Source organism: Crotalus tigris, unplaced genomic scaffold (genome assembly GCF_016545835.1).
Source record: "Crotalus tigris isolate CLP2741 ecotype Arizona unplaced genomic scaffold, ASM1654583v1 scf7180000019405.536791, whole genome shotgun sequence".
Classification (NCBI taxonomy): domain Eukaryota; kingdom Metazoa; phylum Chordata; class Lepidosauria; order Squamata; family Viperidae; genus Crotalus; species Crotalus tigris.
The window spans coordinates 415,169-430,000 of NW_024097522.1; the positions used below are offsets into that span (position 1 = coordinate 415,169).

Genomic DNA, 14,832 nt, shown 5'->3' on the forward strand with positions numbered 1-14,832 from the left:
GCACCCCTCCCTTCTTCACCTCCGCCAGTCCCTCCCCTCCCCCGACCCAAAAGCGCGGCTACCTTTCCTCCTGAAGAAAGACATGGCGGCGCCGGCGGGCAGGCCTGCCTGGGCCGTCCCTCAGGGCTGCTGGCTCGCCTTCCTCTTCCTCCTCCCGCCGCCGCCTCCCGCGCCCCGCACCGAGCAGGAGGAGGAGGAGGAGCAGGAGGCGGCAGCCGCCATGTTGTCAACAGCGGCCGCCGCGGCGCAGGCTCCTTCTTCCGGGCGGCGACGGCGCGCAAAGCCTGTCGGGAAATGAAGAAAAAAAAAAAAAAAAAAGACCGGCCCGGAAGCCTTTTTTAGCCCTCACCCGACAAGGCATCCCAGCGGGCATAGAGCCGGGCGTCCAATCAGAAAGAAGCGAGAGGAGGGAGGAGGCGGGGCGTTCAGGGAAGGCGTCTTGGAACAGGGCCCGCCACGCGCGGGAGGGAAGAGTGAGGCGGAGAGGCCATCTTGGAAGAGGGTGAGATTTCCGGGCCGGCGGAATTCTTGAGGCAGGGCAAGAGAATCCCGCACGGCCCATTCCTGAAACAGGAGCGGATGCCCGTTCAGCCATGTTGGATAAGGGCAAGAGTCCCAAACCCAGGAATAATAGAAAAGAATTGAATAGAAAATAGAATAGAATATAGAAAATTAGAATAGAATAGAATAGAATATAGAAAATTAGAATAGAATAGAATAGAATAGAATATAGAAAATTAGAATAGAATAGAATAGATATAGAAAATAGAATAGAATATAGAAAATTAGAATAGAACAGGATAGATATAGAAAATAGAACAGAAGAGAATGTAGAAAAATAGAATAGAATATAGACTAGAATTCTATAGAATAGAATATAGAAAATAGAATAGAATATAGAAAAATGGAATAAAATAAAATATAGAAAAATGGAATAGAATAGAATATAGAAAATAGAATAGAATAATTAAAATAGAGTAGAATAATAACTTTATTGTCACTTTAAATGTACACTAATCAACAAAACAAATATGAGATTTTGTTGCATACAGCTCTCAAAGGGTAACCACCTCCAATATAGGCTGCATAAACATAACAACAAAAGTACATAAAATAAATCACTCGATATAGAACATCTGCAATTTACAGAGAGAGAGAGGAAAAAAAGAACCTTTGTGAAAGTGATCAGAAATGCCCCAGAGGTGACTCGGACAAGCATTCCTTGCGGTTGTTGGACTACAGGTCTCATTTAACCCCACATTGATGGGAGTTGTAGTCCATACTCCTCAAAGATGCCTGGCTGGGGAACATTTTTAGGCAAAGTGCGTTTTTCCCCCCTCCACATTTAGCAACCCCCTGAAGTGAAGCCTGATACAGGATGGATTCCCAATCCTGGCTCCATCCTGGCTACAGGTGGCTACAGTCAATCCTGGCTCCCCTCTGCCATGTGGCAGCCCGTCAGATACTGGAATACTGCTATCATGTCTCCCCGGTCCTCACATTCATGACTGATGCAGCATCTCCAAGGTCATGCAATCAAAATTTGGGCAGTGGGCAACTGGCATGTGTTTACAATGGTTGCAGCATCCTAGGATCATGTGATCTCCATTTGTGAACACAGCCCAGCTTCCAACAAAGAATGTCAATGGAGGAAGCTGGATTTGCTTAACGACCATGTGATTCACTTAACAACTGCAGGGATTTGCTTAACCCCCCCCCGCCCCCAGGGAAGAGGTGGGTTGTCCATCCCTGGAGCTGTCTAAGAAGGATAGTTGCTTCTCTTGCACAGTGCAGAAGTCAGGACTAAGATGTTTCAAACTTGGCCACTTTAAGATGGGTGGACTTCATTTCCCAGAATTACCTAGACAGCCATGCCGACTGGGGAATTCTGGTAGTTGAAGTCCACATATCCTGAGATAATCAAGGTTGAGAAACACTGGAGTAGATGGTCTCTCAAGTGCCTTTTAGCATCGCCCTTTTAGGATTATCTTCCAAACTGCAATCTTCTATCATGGGGGGGTCTTGAAACTTGGCCCTTTTATGATTCGTGGACTTCAACTCCCAGAATTCCTGAGCCAGCATGGGGGAACTATGGCCCCTTCATGACTCGTGGACTTCAACTCCCAGAATTCCTGAACCAGCATGGGGGAACTATGGCCCCCTTCATGACTGGTGGACTTCAACTCCCAGAATTCCTTAGCCAGCATGGGGAAATATGATCCTCTTCATGACTCGTGGATTTCAATTCCCAGAATTCTTGAGCCAGCATGGGGGAACTATGGCCCCCTTCATGACTTGTGGACTTCAACTCCCAGAATTCCTCAGCCAGCATGGGGGAACTATGGTCCCCTTCATGACTCGTGGACTTCAACTCCCAGAATTCCTGAGCCAGAATAGCTCAGCTTGGAAACCTCTCCATTTCTCCTCAGCATGGCTGGCTCAGGAATTCTGGGAGTTGAGGTCCACAAGTCATAAAAGGGCCAAGTTGGAAGACCCCCTGCTCTATCAAGACCAGTCTAGACAGCAAACTTTTTTGGGTATGACAAAGAAGATTGATTTGCTTCGATGCACCCAAAGACTTTTTTTCCCTTTTAATTAATTAAGTTAATTTCTTTTGTAATCGCTGTTGCAAAAATACTTGGAGCCTGGAAAATATTTGGCACCACTCAATACACTGTCCCAGATAACTCTCTTCATAAACACAAGGGGGCGCCAGGGAATGGGTTTTCTTGCAAGCAAAATAAAGTTCTACCTGCTCAGTTTTACACTTTAGAGCAGGGTTCCTTCACCTGGGTGACTTGACTGTTGGGTGGACTTCAACTCCCAGAATTCCTCAGGCAGCATGCTTTAGAGTAGACTATGTGGACTTCTACTCCCAGAATTCTCCAGCTAGGGAGACCTTGAAGGGACCTTGGAGGTCATCTAGTCCAACCCCCTGCTCGGGCAGGAAACCCTACACCATTTCAAACAAATGGCTGTCCAGTCTCTTCTTAAAAACTTCCAGTGTTGGAGCATTTACCGCTTCTGGAGGCAGGTTGTTCCACTGGTTAATCGTTCTAACTGTCAGGAAGTTTCTCCTTAGTTCTAGGTTGCTTCTCTCCTTGGTTAGTTTCCACCTGTTGCTTCTTGTCCCGCCTTCAGGCGCTTTGGAGAAGAGCTTGACTCCCTCTTCTTTGGGGCAATTAAAATGGATGGACTTTCACTCCCAGAACTTCCCAGCCAACAAACCTTAAGATACGTTGACCTTGACTCCCAAAATTCTCCAGCCAACATACTTTAAGATGGGGTGATTTCCATTCCCAGAATTCTCCAGCCAGCATACTTTAGGATGAGTGGACTTCAATTCCCAGAATTCAACAGTCAACATAATTTAAGATGGGTGGACTGCCAGAATTCTCCAGCCAGCATGCTTTAAGAGGGGTAGACTTCAATTCCCAGAATTCAACAGTCAACATAATTTAAGATGGGTGGACTTCAGTTTCTAGAATTGCCCAGCCATCATGCCTTAGAGTAGATGGATTTCAGCTCCCAGAATTCCTCAGCCAACATACCTTAAGATAGGTTGACTTCCACTCCCCGAATTCCCCAGCCAGCATATTAACCAGATTAGAAAATTAAACTATACAGATATCCTAATCCAGTGTTTCTCAATCTGAGCTTTTAAAATTTCAAACTTCCACTCCCAGAATCCCCCAGCCCAGTTGAAATACGCCCATCTTAAAAGTTACTAAATTTGAACAAAGTGATTTATCAACTATACATCTTTAAAAAAATAAATAAAACTTGTATAATGCAGGAGCAGATAAAGTCTGTTACTCTATTATGAATAGAATAGAATAGAATATAGATTAGAATCTTTATTGAGAATAGAATAGAATAGAATAGAATAGAATAGAATAGAATAGAAGCTGGAAGGGACCTTGGAGGTCTTCTAGTCCAGCCCCCTGCTCAAGCAGGAGAACCTATCCTGTCTCAGACAGGTGAATGTCCAGTCTTCTCTTAAAAAACTCCAGTGATGGAGTGCCCACGATTTCTGGTGACAAGCTGTTCCACTGGTTAATTGTCCTCACTGCTAGGAAGTTTCTCCTTAATTCCAGGTTGTTTCCAACCATTGTTTCTCGTACTGCCCTTTGGTGCTTTGAAGAATAACGTGACCCCCCTCTTCCTTGTGGCAGCCCCATACTGGAACGCTGCTACCATGTCACCTCTATTTCTTTTCTTTAGCCAAACCCAAGTCCCGTGGCCATTCTTCGTATGTTTTAGTTTCTAAGCCTTTGATTATCTTAGTTGCTCTTTGAATTTTTTCCAAACTCTCAACATCTTTTTGTGATATGGTGACCAAAATTGGCTGCAGTATTCCAGATGTGGCCTCACTAGGGTTTTATAAAGCGGTACTAATACCTCGTGTGATCTTCATTCTATGCCTCTGTTTATACAACCCAGGATTTGTTAGCTTTTTTGGCCGCTGCTGCATACAGCTGGCTCATGGTCAAGTGATCGTCCACTAGGACTCCAAGGTCCCTCTCACAGTGGCTGTTTTTGAGCCAGGCCTCGCCCAATCTGTACTTGTACCTTTGGTTTTTCCTGCCTAAATGTAAAGCTTTGCTTTTCTCCACATGGAAACTCATTTTGTTGGACCAGGCCCATTGTTCCAGTTGGTCAAGGGCTCTATCCTTGAAAAGCCCCTAGAGCAGGGGTAGGCAACCTTGGCTCTTTTATGACTCGTGGACTTCAACTCCCAGAATTCCTGAGCCAGCTGAGGAAAAGGGAGAGGTTTCCAAGCTGAGCCATGCTGGCTCAGGAATTCTGGGAGTTGAAGTCCACGAGTCATCAAGGGGCCATACTTCCCCCATTGCTAGCTCAGGAATTCTGGGAGTTCAAGTCCACAACTCATAAAGCCTCCTAGGCCTAGGCCAAGGGTAGGCAACCTTGGCTCTTTTATAACTGGTGGACTTCAACTCCCAGAATTCCTGAGCCAGCCATGCTGAGGGGAAAGGGAGAGGTTTCCAAGCTGAGCCATGCTGGCTCAGGAATTCTGGGAGTTGAAGTCCACCAGTCATAAAAGAGCCAAGGTTGCCTACCCCTGCCCTAGGCTCTCACAGACCTGTGCAAAGAGTTCACCACAACCACACCCGCCTCTTTCCCCCAAAATGGCCCCATTCCCCCATGATGATCATTCAACATCCTACAGCTCAGGTGCACAAATCAAAGCTGCAAAACACAGGCTGGCCGCTAGAGGGCAGCAACGCCTTAGAATACACCTGGTCCCTCGCTGAGCCGCCTAGTGGCCGGGTTAGGTACTAATCCAGTACGGAAAACGCAACCGACCAAGCTCGACCCTCAGGCACGGGGGCTCTCCGCGTGTTTCGCCTCCCCACGTTCTCGCCGCGAGTCTTGGACTCCTCCACTCGCTGCAGCCCCACGGCGGGCGGATCCCGCTGCTTAGGCATCCCACGCGGAGTTCCCAGTCGTGGGAAAGCCTGGGTGGTTGTGTGTATGTGTGGGTGGGGGTCTCTCTCTCTCTTTTAAAGCCCCCCCCAACAATACCCCCCTTCTTCCGCCTGGCTTTTCACTAGTGGGGCAAGGAGACTTTTCAACAGCGGGGGAAGAAGGGAAGGCTTCACTGGGGAAGGGAGTAGGGGAGAAGACCCCCCCCCGTCCCCACGCCACCCCCTCTCTCCCGCTTCGCGGGTGGGTGGGGCCGGCCTGCACGTGATGGGGAGCCGGCTCATGGGAGACGCCCACCGGGAAGGCGAGGCCGAGCGGCCAGGCGGGGGAGGCACCTGCAGGCGCCGGCTCTTGCGGTGAGCCGCGATCACGCGTGGGTCGCTGGCTGGCTGGGGGTCCCCCACCGCCCGGCCCGGCCCCCTCCATGCCTCCGCGCCGCAAGAAGAAGAAGAAGGAGGAGGAGGAGGCGGGCAGCGGCGGGCAAGCTGCATTGCTGCCCGGGCGCCCGGCTCCATCGCTGGCCTCGGGCCGGCTGCCACCCGCCGCGGCGGCTCTGCCCACGATGATGTTCAGCGGCGTGGGCTGCTTCTGGGTCCTCCTGTCCTCCTGCCTGCTGGCCGTCTGCAGCCTGGGCTTCCTCTCGCCCGCCTGGATCGTCCGGCCGCGGGGAGGGGGCGGCCGGCGCTGGGGCAGCCCCGCGCCCGCCTCCGTGGAAGCCGTGGGCGGCGTGGGCGAGGTGAGCTTCGGCTTGCTCTGGCACTGCTCGGAAGCCGCCACCGCCGCCGCGCGGCACGTGGAGCCCTGCGACGGCCTGGGCGGCCTGGGGGGCTTCGGCCGGATCCCCTCCGCCTCCTGGCAGGTGAGTCCCACGCTGCGTGGGGTCGGTGAGTGCGTGGGGAAGGGCCTCGGCGGTGGGCTGGCTGGGTGGGGGGAGTTTGCCCCGCGCTTTTGGGCAAGGCGCCGGGGGTCTTCGCCCAGCCCGGAGAGCCGTGACCATAACGAGACGGGTTGACTTCTGTCTTGTCACCCACCCGCGATCGCCGCGTGTCCGGGCCTGGTGGATGGACGGACGGACGGGAGGATGGATTCAGCGGCGGGCTTTAGGGACCCCTCCCCACCCGCTCCGACCCGATCGGACCCGGTCCAACCCTGAGTCGCGTGTTCTGCTGGCGGCGGGTGGGTTCACGCAAAATTCACGCGTGGGGTTAGCGCGTCGTGGGAACCCGTGGGAACCTCTGGCCGCCTGTCCCGGTTGGAGCCCAGAAGGACGCGAGGCTTTAGCCGAGAGGCAGTTCTTTGTAATTGGCACGTTTGCTGCCTGGTAGCATTGCAGCACCAGTGGACAATAATTGCAACAATACAAAAAAAAAAAAAAATGAAATTAGGAGGACTGGGCAAAAGAAAGCCAAGGTAATCAGCAATAGTCACAGGGGCCTTAAGTGCAAGAAGCCCCATCTGGCATTGACCAATTCGCCACCAGTCAATTGCAAAAAAGGCAGCTTGGTCGGGAACTGCTTACATTCTCCAACCATATCTTAAAAACACCGTCAAACATCCACATCTGCCTATCCCAGGTTCTTGGGAAGGACTGGATAGGCGGATTAAAAATCCCCAATCCAGCCTGAACATCTGGCTGACTGTGAGACAGAGGATAATTGTAATTAAAAGATTAGCCTGGACAGGGCCGGTGAAATCGGCTCGCAGCCACTGGGCCAATTTTTCTACCTTGAGTGGGTGGCACCCCGTTTGGGCTGCCGATGGTGGGTCCTACACGGCGGCGGCGGGACTTCAGCACACTTCACGTCCCCAGTTTTGTGCAAGTTGCGGCACACAGTCGTGTGAAGGGGAACACGGTAAAGCAGCTGTGCCTTTTGCACCCCTTCCAAGGAGTCAAATTGCTGCAAATCAGAAAAAAAAAACAATCCTTCATAAAATCAGAGATTCAAATAAAGGTGTGAAAAGTCCATCCGGTTGCAATATGAGTTTATAGTAGGCTTTAAAAAAAAAAAAAATCCGGATCTCCGCTGAGATTGGGCTGTTAAAACTCCCCAAGGACCCCACTCCTGTTAAGATGAGCAGGGATGGCTTCAACAGGTCGCCTGCACGATGCAGGCAGCTGGGTGTTATTTTCCTACACGTCCTGCTGATGGTGTATTGTTGTTAATGGATCATTTTGTTTTCGCCCTGGGTTCTTTTGTTGGAACGTGCATGTGTGTGTGTGTGTGTGGGGGGTTTTGTGGTGGCAGAGAGAGGACAAAAGAATCTGGGGTCCTTTAGCAGGCAAGCCCATTTCATGGACTGTTTGATTCCACCGAATAGCCAAGCTGACGCCCTTCCTGGTAAAAAATGACAATTATGAATATTATTGGCGCTGGGCAGTGAAATGGCAATTGCAGCTTTTGGTCTTGAGTTTGCCTGGCTGGTTGTGGGTCCTTCCTTCTATCTTTCCTTCCTTTCCCCTTCTCTCCCTCTCTCCCTCCCTCCCCACTCTTTTATCTCTCTTCCCTCCCTCTCTTTCTCTTCTCTCTATCTCTCTCTCTCTCCTTCCTTCCTTCCTTCCTTCCTTCTCTTTCTTTCTTTCTTTCTTTCTTTCTTTCTTTCTTTCTTTCTTTCTTTTTCTCCCTTGTTTCCTTCCTTCCTTTCCTTCTTTCCTCCTTTCCTTCCTTCCTGTTTTCTCTTTCTTTTTCTTTCCTTCCTTCCTCTCTCTTTTCTTTTCTTTCTTTCTTTCTTTCTTTCTTTCTTTCTTTCTTTCTTTCTTTCTTTCTTTCTTTCTTTCTTTCTTTCTTTCTTTCTTTCTTTCCTGCCTTTGCTATTTTTACAAATAACTCTTGGGGTGGACATATCCTTCCTCTTCCTATTTTCTCCTCAAACAACCACCTTGCCAGGTGGGTTGCGCTGAGGCAGGCAGAACTAGAAGCTTTCAGGATTAAGCAGGACTGGAACTCACTGTCTCCTGGTGATTGGTTTAGTCACCCAGTTGCTGTCAGGCCTACGGTGGGACTAGAACTCACCACCTCCTGATGATTGGCCCAAAGTCACCCAGCTGGCTTTCCTGCCTAAGGCGGGACTAGAACTCACCGTCTCCTGGTGATTGGCCCAAAGTCACCAGGTAGGTTTTCATGCCTAAGGCGGGACTAGAACTCACTGTCTCCTGGTGATTGGTCCACAGTCACCCCATTGGCTTCTATGCCTAAGGCAGGACTAGAATTCAGTTTCCTGGTGATTGGCCCAAAGTCACCCACCTGGCTTTCACTGTTAAGGCGGGACTAGAACTCACCGTCTCCTGGTGATTGGCCCAAAGTCATCCAGCTAGCTTTCATGCCTGAGATGGGACTAGAACTCGCCGTCTCCTGGTGATTGTTTCAAAGTCACCTCGTGGGCTTTCATGCCTAAGGTGGGACTAGAACTCACGGTCTCCTAATTTTTAGCCTGGTTCTTTAAGCCCTTAACCACCTATTCAAAGTCTCTCTCAAACTGCAGCTTTTTTGTTATAGCTTCTTAGCCTTGATCTGACGGACAGGAAGAGATCTCTGATTCTTTTCTGGCCCCAAATTCTTGAACGAAACTTCTTCACTCTTTATAATTGGAAGCGACAGGATGCCGTTTTTAGCTTTCCTGAATGGCTAGCGTCAGGGGTTCCCAAATTGTTTTTCATGGCCAAGCGGAAGAGTAATTGAAGTATCTGAAAGTGAGGCCCTTGTAACGGCTAAGAACACACATTCCTAGGCACACAAACAGCAGCCCGGTGTGTGTGTGTGTGTAGGCACACAAACAGCAGCCCGGTGTGTGTGTGTGTGTGTGTGTGTGTGTGTGTTAAATGCACCTTCGGCTGAGGTGGGCATGACATGAGAGCAGTCTTCCAGTATCTCAGGGGCTGCCCCAAAGAAGGGGTGCTCAAGCTATTCCCCAAAGCAGCTGAAGGCAGGACAAGAAGCAACGGGTGGGAACGGATCAAGGAGACATCCAATCTGGAAATAAGGAGAACCTTCCTGACAGTGAGGACAATTAACCAGTGGAACAGCTTGCCTCCAGAAGTTGTGGGTACTCCAACACTGGAGGTTTTTAAGAAAGAACTGGATAGCCACTTGTCTGAAATGGTATATGGTCTCCTGACTGAACAGGGGGCTGGACTTGAAGACCTCCAGGATCCAACTCCTGTTCTGTCCTGTCCTATCCTATCCTATCCTATTCCATATTCCATATTCCATTCCATTCCATATTCTATTCTGTTCTGTTCTGTTCTGTTCTACTCTACTCTACTCTACTTTACTCCATTCCACTCTACTCCATTCTATTCTATTCTACTCTACTCTACTCTACTCTACTCTACTCTACTCTACTCCATTCTATTCTATTCTATTCTATTCTATTCTATTCTATTCTATTCTATTCTATTCTATTCTATTCTACTCTACTCCATTCTATTCTATTCTATTCTATTCTATTCTATTCTATTCTATTCTATTCTATTCTATTCTATTCCATTCCACTCCACTCCACTCCACTCCACTCCATTCCATTCTATTCCATTCCATTCCATTCCATTCCATTCTACTCCACTCCACTCCACTCCACTCCACTCCATTCTATTCTATTCTATTCTATTCCACTCCACTCCACTCCACTCCACTCCACTCCACTCCACTCCACTCCACTCCATTCCACTCTATTCTATTCTATTCTATTCTATTCTATTCTATTCTATTCTATTCTATTCTATTCTATTCTATTCTATTCAGTGTCCATAGAAGAAATCCTCGACTTACGATCACAGTTGAGCCCAAATTTTCCACTGCTGAGCAAGCAAGTTGCTAAGGGAATGGTGCCTCATTTTGCAACCTTTTTTTGCCATTGTCACAAAGTGAAGCACTGTAGTCGTTAAGTGAATTGTGAGGTTGTTCAGCGAACCTAGCTTCCCCATTGACTTTGCTTGTCAGAAGCCAGCTGGGAAAGTTACAAACTGTGACCTCACCCCCCCCCACCCCCAGGACAGTGTAACCATCATAAAGACATGCTGGGTTACCAAGCTTCTGAATACTACTACTACTACTACTACTACTAATACTACTACTACTACTACTACAGCAGAATAGACGAGAAAGAACCGGAGAAGATAACAAAATACAAAGACCTACAAATGGAAATAGAAAGACTGTGGCAAAAGCAAGCAAGGGTAGTACCAATAGTAATAGGCGCCTTGGGTGCAATCCCAAAACAACTGGAGCACCACTTGAACACCATTGGCATTGACAAATTCGCTATTAGTCAATTGCAAAAGGCGGCCTACTAGGAACTGCTTCCATCCTGCGACGATATCTGTAATACCATCAAACATCCACATCTGCCTATCCCAGGTCCTGGGTAAGGATTCAATAGGTAGACAAAATGCCAAATCCAGTCTGAACATCTGGCTGACTGCAATGATCCATAATAATAATAATAATAATAATGAAGTTGGAGCCGGATTCACTTAACAACCTTGGAGGTCATCTAGTCCAACCCCCTGCTCAGGCAGGAAAGCCTATGCCATTTCTGACAAATGGCTGTCCAGTGTCTTTTTAAAAACTTCCAGTGTTGGAGCATTCACAGCTTCTGGAGGCAGGTGGTTCTACTGGTTAATTGTTCTCATTGTCAGGAAGTTTCTCCTTAGTTCTAAGTTGCTTCTCTCCTTGGTTAGTTTCCATCCGTTGCTTCTTGTCCTGCCTTCAGGCACTTTGGAGAATAGCTTGACTCCCTCTTTTTTGGGGCAGCCCCTGAGATACTGGAAGACTGCTATCATGTCCCCCCTCGTCCTTCTCTTCATTAGACTAGATGTGTGATGTGATCATGGGGAATGTTGCAACGGTCATTAGGAGGACTAGTCATAAGTCACTGTTTTCAGCACTGTTATAACTTCAAACAGTTACTAAATGAAGGGTTGTTAAGTGGAGATTTACCTGTCTGTCATAGACAGAGAGTCCTCTATTTACAACTAGTCACTAAGAGGCTGTTCGAAGTTACGATGGATCCCCCAGAGCAGGGGTAGGCAATCTTGGCTCTTTTATGACTCGTGGACTTCAACTCCCAGAATTCCTGAGCCAGCCATGCTGAGGGGAAAGGGAGAGGTTTCCAAGCTGAGCCATGCTGGCTCAGGAATTCTGGGAGTTGAAGTCCACAAGTCATGAGGGGCCATAGTTCCCTCATGCTCGCTCAGGAATTCTGGGAGTTGAAGTCCACGAGTCATGAAGGGGCCAGAGTTCCCCCATTGCTGGCTCAGGAATTCTGGGAGTTGAAGTCCACCAGTCCTGAAGGGGGCCATAGTTCCCCCATGCTGGCTCAGGAATTCTGGAGTTGAAGTCCGCGAGTCATAAAAGAGCCAAGGTTGCCTACCCCTGCCCCAGAGGGTAATTTTCCTCCATCTACGGAGTAGTGCATAGTCCTTCACTTAGAACCATTTCTTTAGTGGCCATTTGAAGTTACAAAGGTGACCTACCACCCTTTTTCACACTTAGGACCATTGCAGCGCTGCCCCCCCCCGGTCAGGTGATCAAAATTCGGACGCTGAGCAATTGGTTCATATTTATGACACTGACAGCATCCCGGGGTCACTGATCCCCTTTTGTGACCTTCTGACCAGCAAAGTCAATGGGAAAAGACAGATTCACTTAAGAACTGCAGTGATTCCCTTAACGGCAGTGGCAAGAAATGTCGTAAAGTGGAGCAAAACTCATGTAAGAATCGCCTTTATTAGCATCAGGAATTTGGGGCCCCAGTGTGGTCCTAGTTCGAGGAGTATCTGCATTTTTTGACTGATTGATTCATTCATTCATTTATAGCCTACCTTTATTATTTTCATAAACCACTCAAAGCAGCGGACATAGCTAATATTCCTTCCTTTTCCTATTGTCCCCACAACAAACACTCTGAAGGGTGAGTGGGGCTGAGAGACAAAGCACTGGCGCAAAGTCACCCAGCTGGCTTTCACGGTTGAGGCAGGACTAGAACTCACCGTCTCCTGGTGATTGGCCCAAAGTCACCCAGCCGGCTTTCATGCCTAAGGCGGGACTAGAACTCCCTGTCTCCTGGTGATTGGCCCAAAGTCACCCAGCTGGCTTTCATGCCTAAGGCGGGACTAGAACTCCATGTCTCCTGGTGATTGGTCCAAAGTCACCCAGCTGGCTTTCATGTGTAAGGCGGGACTAGAACTCACCGTCTCCTGGTGATTGGCCCAAAGTCACCCAGCCGGCTTTCATGCCTAAGGCGGGACTAGAACTCACCGTCTCCTGGTGATTGGCCCAAAGTCACCCAGCTGGCTTTCATGCGTAAGGCGGGACTAGAACTCACCGTCTCCTAGTGATTGGTCCAAAGTCACCCAGCCAGCTTTCATGCCTAAGGCAGGACTAGAACTCACCGTCTCCTAGTGATTGGCCCAAAGTCACCCAGCTGGCTTTCATGCCTAAGGCGGGACTAGAACTCACCGTCTCCTGGTGATTGGCCCAAAGTCACCCAGCCAGCTTTCATGCAAAGCTGGGACTAGAATTCACAATCTCCTGGTGATTTCTAAACTGGTGCCTTAACTACTAGATCAAACCATCTCTATTATTAAATTGATAAACTGCGCATCTTATTGCCAGGCGACTCTTGGCACCTAACAATATACCTGTAAAAGAGAATATGGAACAATAGGAATGTTAAAAGATTGAACGTTAAGAAATGCAATACGAAAATGAATGCCGTTCTTCAGGGTTCCAGTCCTGAAAGCCAAACGCTGAACTTGGTCGCATAACAGATTGACAACCAGTGTTGCTGCACTCTTTATAACCTCCATTCTCAGTTCAAAGAAAGCCGCCGGTTAAAGCATCCAGGAAGTCCTCGTGTTGCAACCATTTCTTTGTTTGTTTATGTAACCCGCCCCCCCTCTCTCCCAGTCATGATAGATTTATGATTTATTTATTATCAAAGATCTATGAAGAGGCCGCCTGGCCATTCCGGTTAAGCTCTTTTATGTCTCAGCAAAGATTTGCTTCTCGCAGCTGTTCCAATATCCCCAAAGAGAAAAGGGTCTTCTGACACCCCCATTGATGGGAACAGGTGGTGGGGTGGCCCAATTCATAAGAGGAGGTTCATAATTGTAACTCAAAATGGCGGCTTTTCTGGGCCGTGATTTATTGTAAAGCAGATCGGTCTTACTAAGAGAGTGACCCACTACGGCAGGGGTAGGCAATCTTGGCTCTTTTATGACTCGTGAACTTCAACTCCCAGAATTCCTGAGCCAGCATGGGGGAACTATGGCCCCCCTCATGACTCGTGGACTTCAACTCCCAGAATTCCTGAGCCAGCAAGGGGAACTAGGGCCTCCTTTATGACTTGTGGACTTCAACTCCCAGAATTCCTGAGCCAGCATGGGGGAACTGTGGTCCCTTCATGACTCGTGGACTTCAACTCCCAGAATTCCTGAGCCAGCATGGGGGAACTGTGGTCCCTTCATGACTCGTGGACTTCAACTCCCAGAATTCCTGAGCCAGCAAGGGGAACTAGGGCCTCCTTTATGACTTGTGGACTTCAACTCCCAGAATTCCTGAGCCAGCATGGGGGAACTGTGGTCCCTTCATGACTCGTGGACTTCAACTCCCAGAATTCCTGAGCCAGCATGAGGGAACTATGACTCCTTCCTGACTTGTGGACTTCAACTCCCAGACTTCTCAGCCAGCATGGGGGAACTATGGCCCCTTCATGACTGGTGAACTTCAACTCCCAGAATTCCTGAGCCAGCATGAGGGAAACTTTGGCCCCTTCATGACTCATGGACTTCAACTCCCAGAATTCCTGAGTCAGCATGGCTCAGCTTGGAAACCTCTCCCTTTTCCCTCAGCATGGCTGGCTCAGGAATTCTGGGAGTTGAAGTCCACCAGTCATCAAAGAGTCAAGGTTGCCTACCCCTGCGCTAAGGAAATCATGTCCAGTTTGATGCATAAACTCGCCCTGGTGTGAGGACAGCACATTTGATACGGGTAGGTCCTCATCCTACATCCACAATTGAGGCCAAAACTGACAGCTGAGCAAGACCATTGTTAAGCGAGTTTTGTCCCATTTTACAACCTGTCTTGCTACGCTAGTTAAGCGAATCACTGTCGTGGTTAAAAGAATGGGGGTTCCCCCCATAGACTTTGCTTGTCAGAAGGCCTCAAATGGGGATAGCAGTAGCCATAGCGCTTATAGATTTATATCCTGCTTCACACTGCTTTACAGCCCTCTCTATGCGGGTCAGCATATTTGCTCCCAACAATCTGGGTCCTCATTTTACCGACCTCGGAAGGACGGAAGGCTGAGTTAACCTTGGGATGGTCAGTATTGAACTCCTGGCAGTGGGCAAAGTCAGCCTGCAATACTGCATTTTAAGCACTG

The 14,832-nt window shown here is 48.8% G+C and overlaps 2 protein-coding genes across 3 annotated transcripts in view; one reads left to right on the forward strand and one right to left on the reverse strand.

Moving 5' to 3' along the window:
• The window catches only part of AKAP10 (A-kinase anchoring protein 10), a 62,684-nt gene extending 62,414 nt beyond the window's left edge, over positions 1–270 (reverse strand). For both annotated transcript variants that reach the window (XM_039362243.1, XM_039362242.1), the window contains exon 1: positions 63–270. In XM_039362243.1, the coding sequence (XP_039218177.1) occupies positions 63–84 (22 nt within the window). In that variant the 5' untranslated portion in view covers positions 85–270. The remainder of the gene's footprint in view (positions 1–62) is intronic.
• A 5,435-nt stretch (positions 271–5,705) lies between these two features.
• The window catches only part of TMEM211 (transmembrane protein 211), an 85,775-nt gene continuing 76,648 nt past the window's right edge, over positions 5,706–14,832 (forward strand). The window contains exon 1 of the mRNA XM_039362251.1: positions 5,706–6,307. Coding sequence (XP_039218185.1) covers positions 5,873–6,307 — 435 coding nt within the window. The 5' untranslated portion in view covers positions 5,706–5,872. The remainder of the gene's footprint in view (positions 6,308–14,832) is intronic.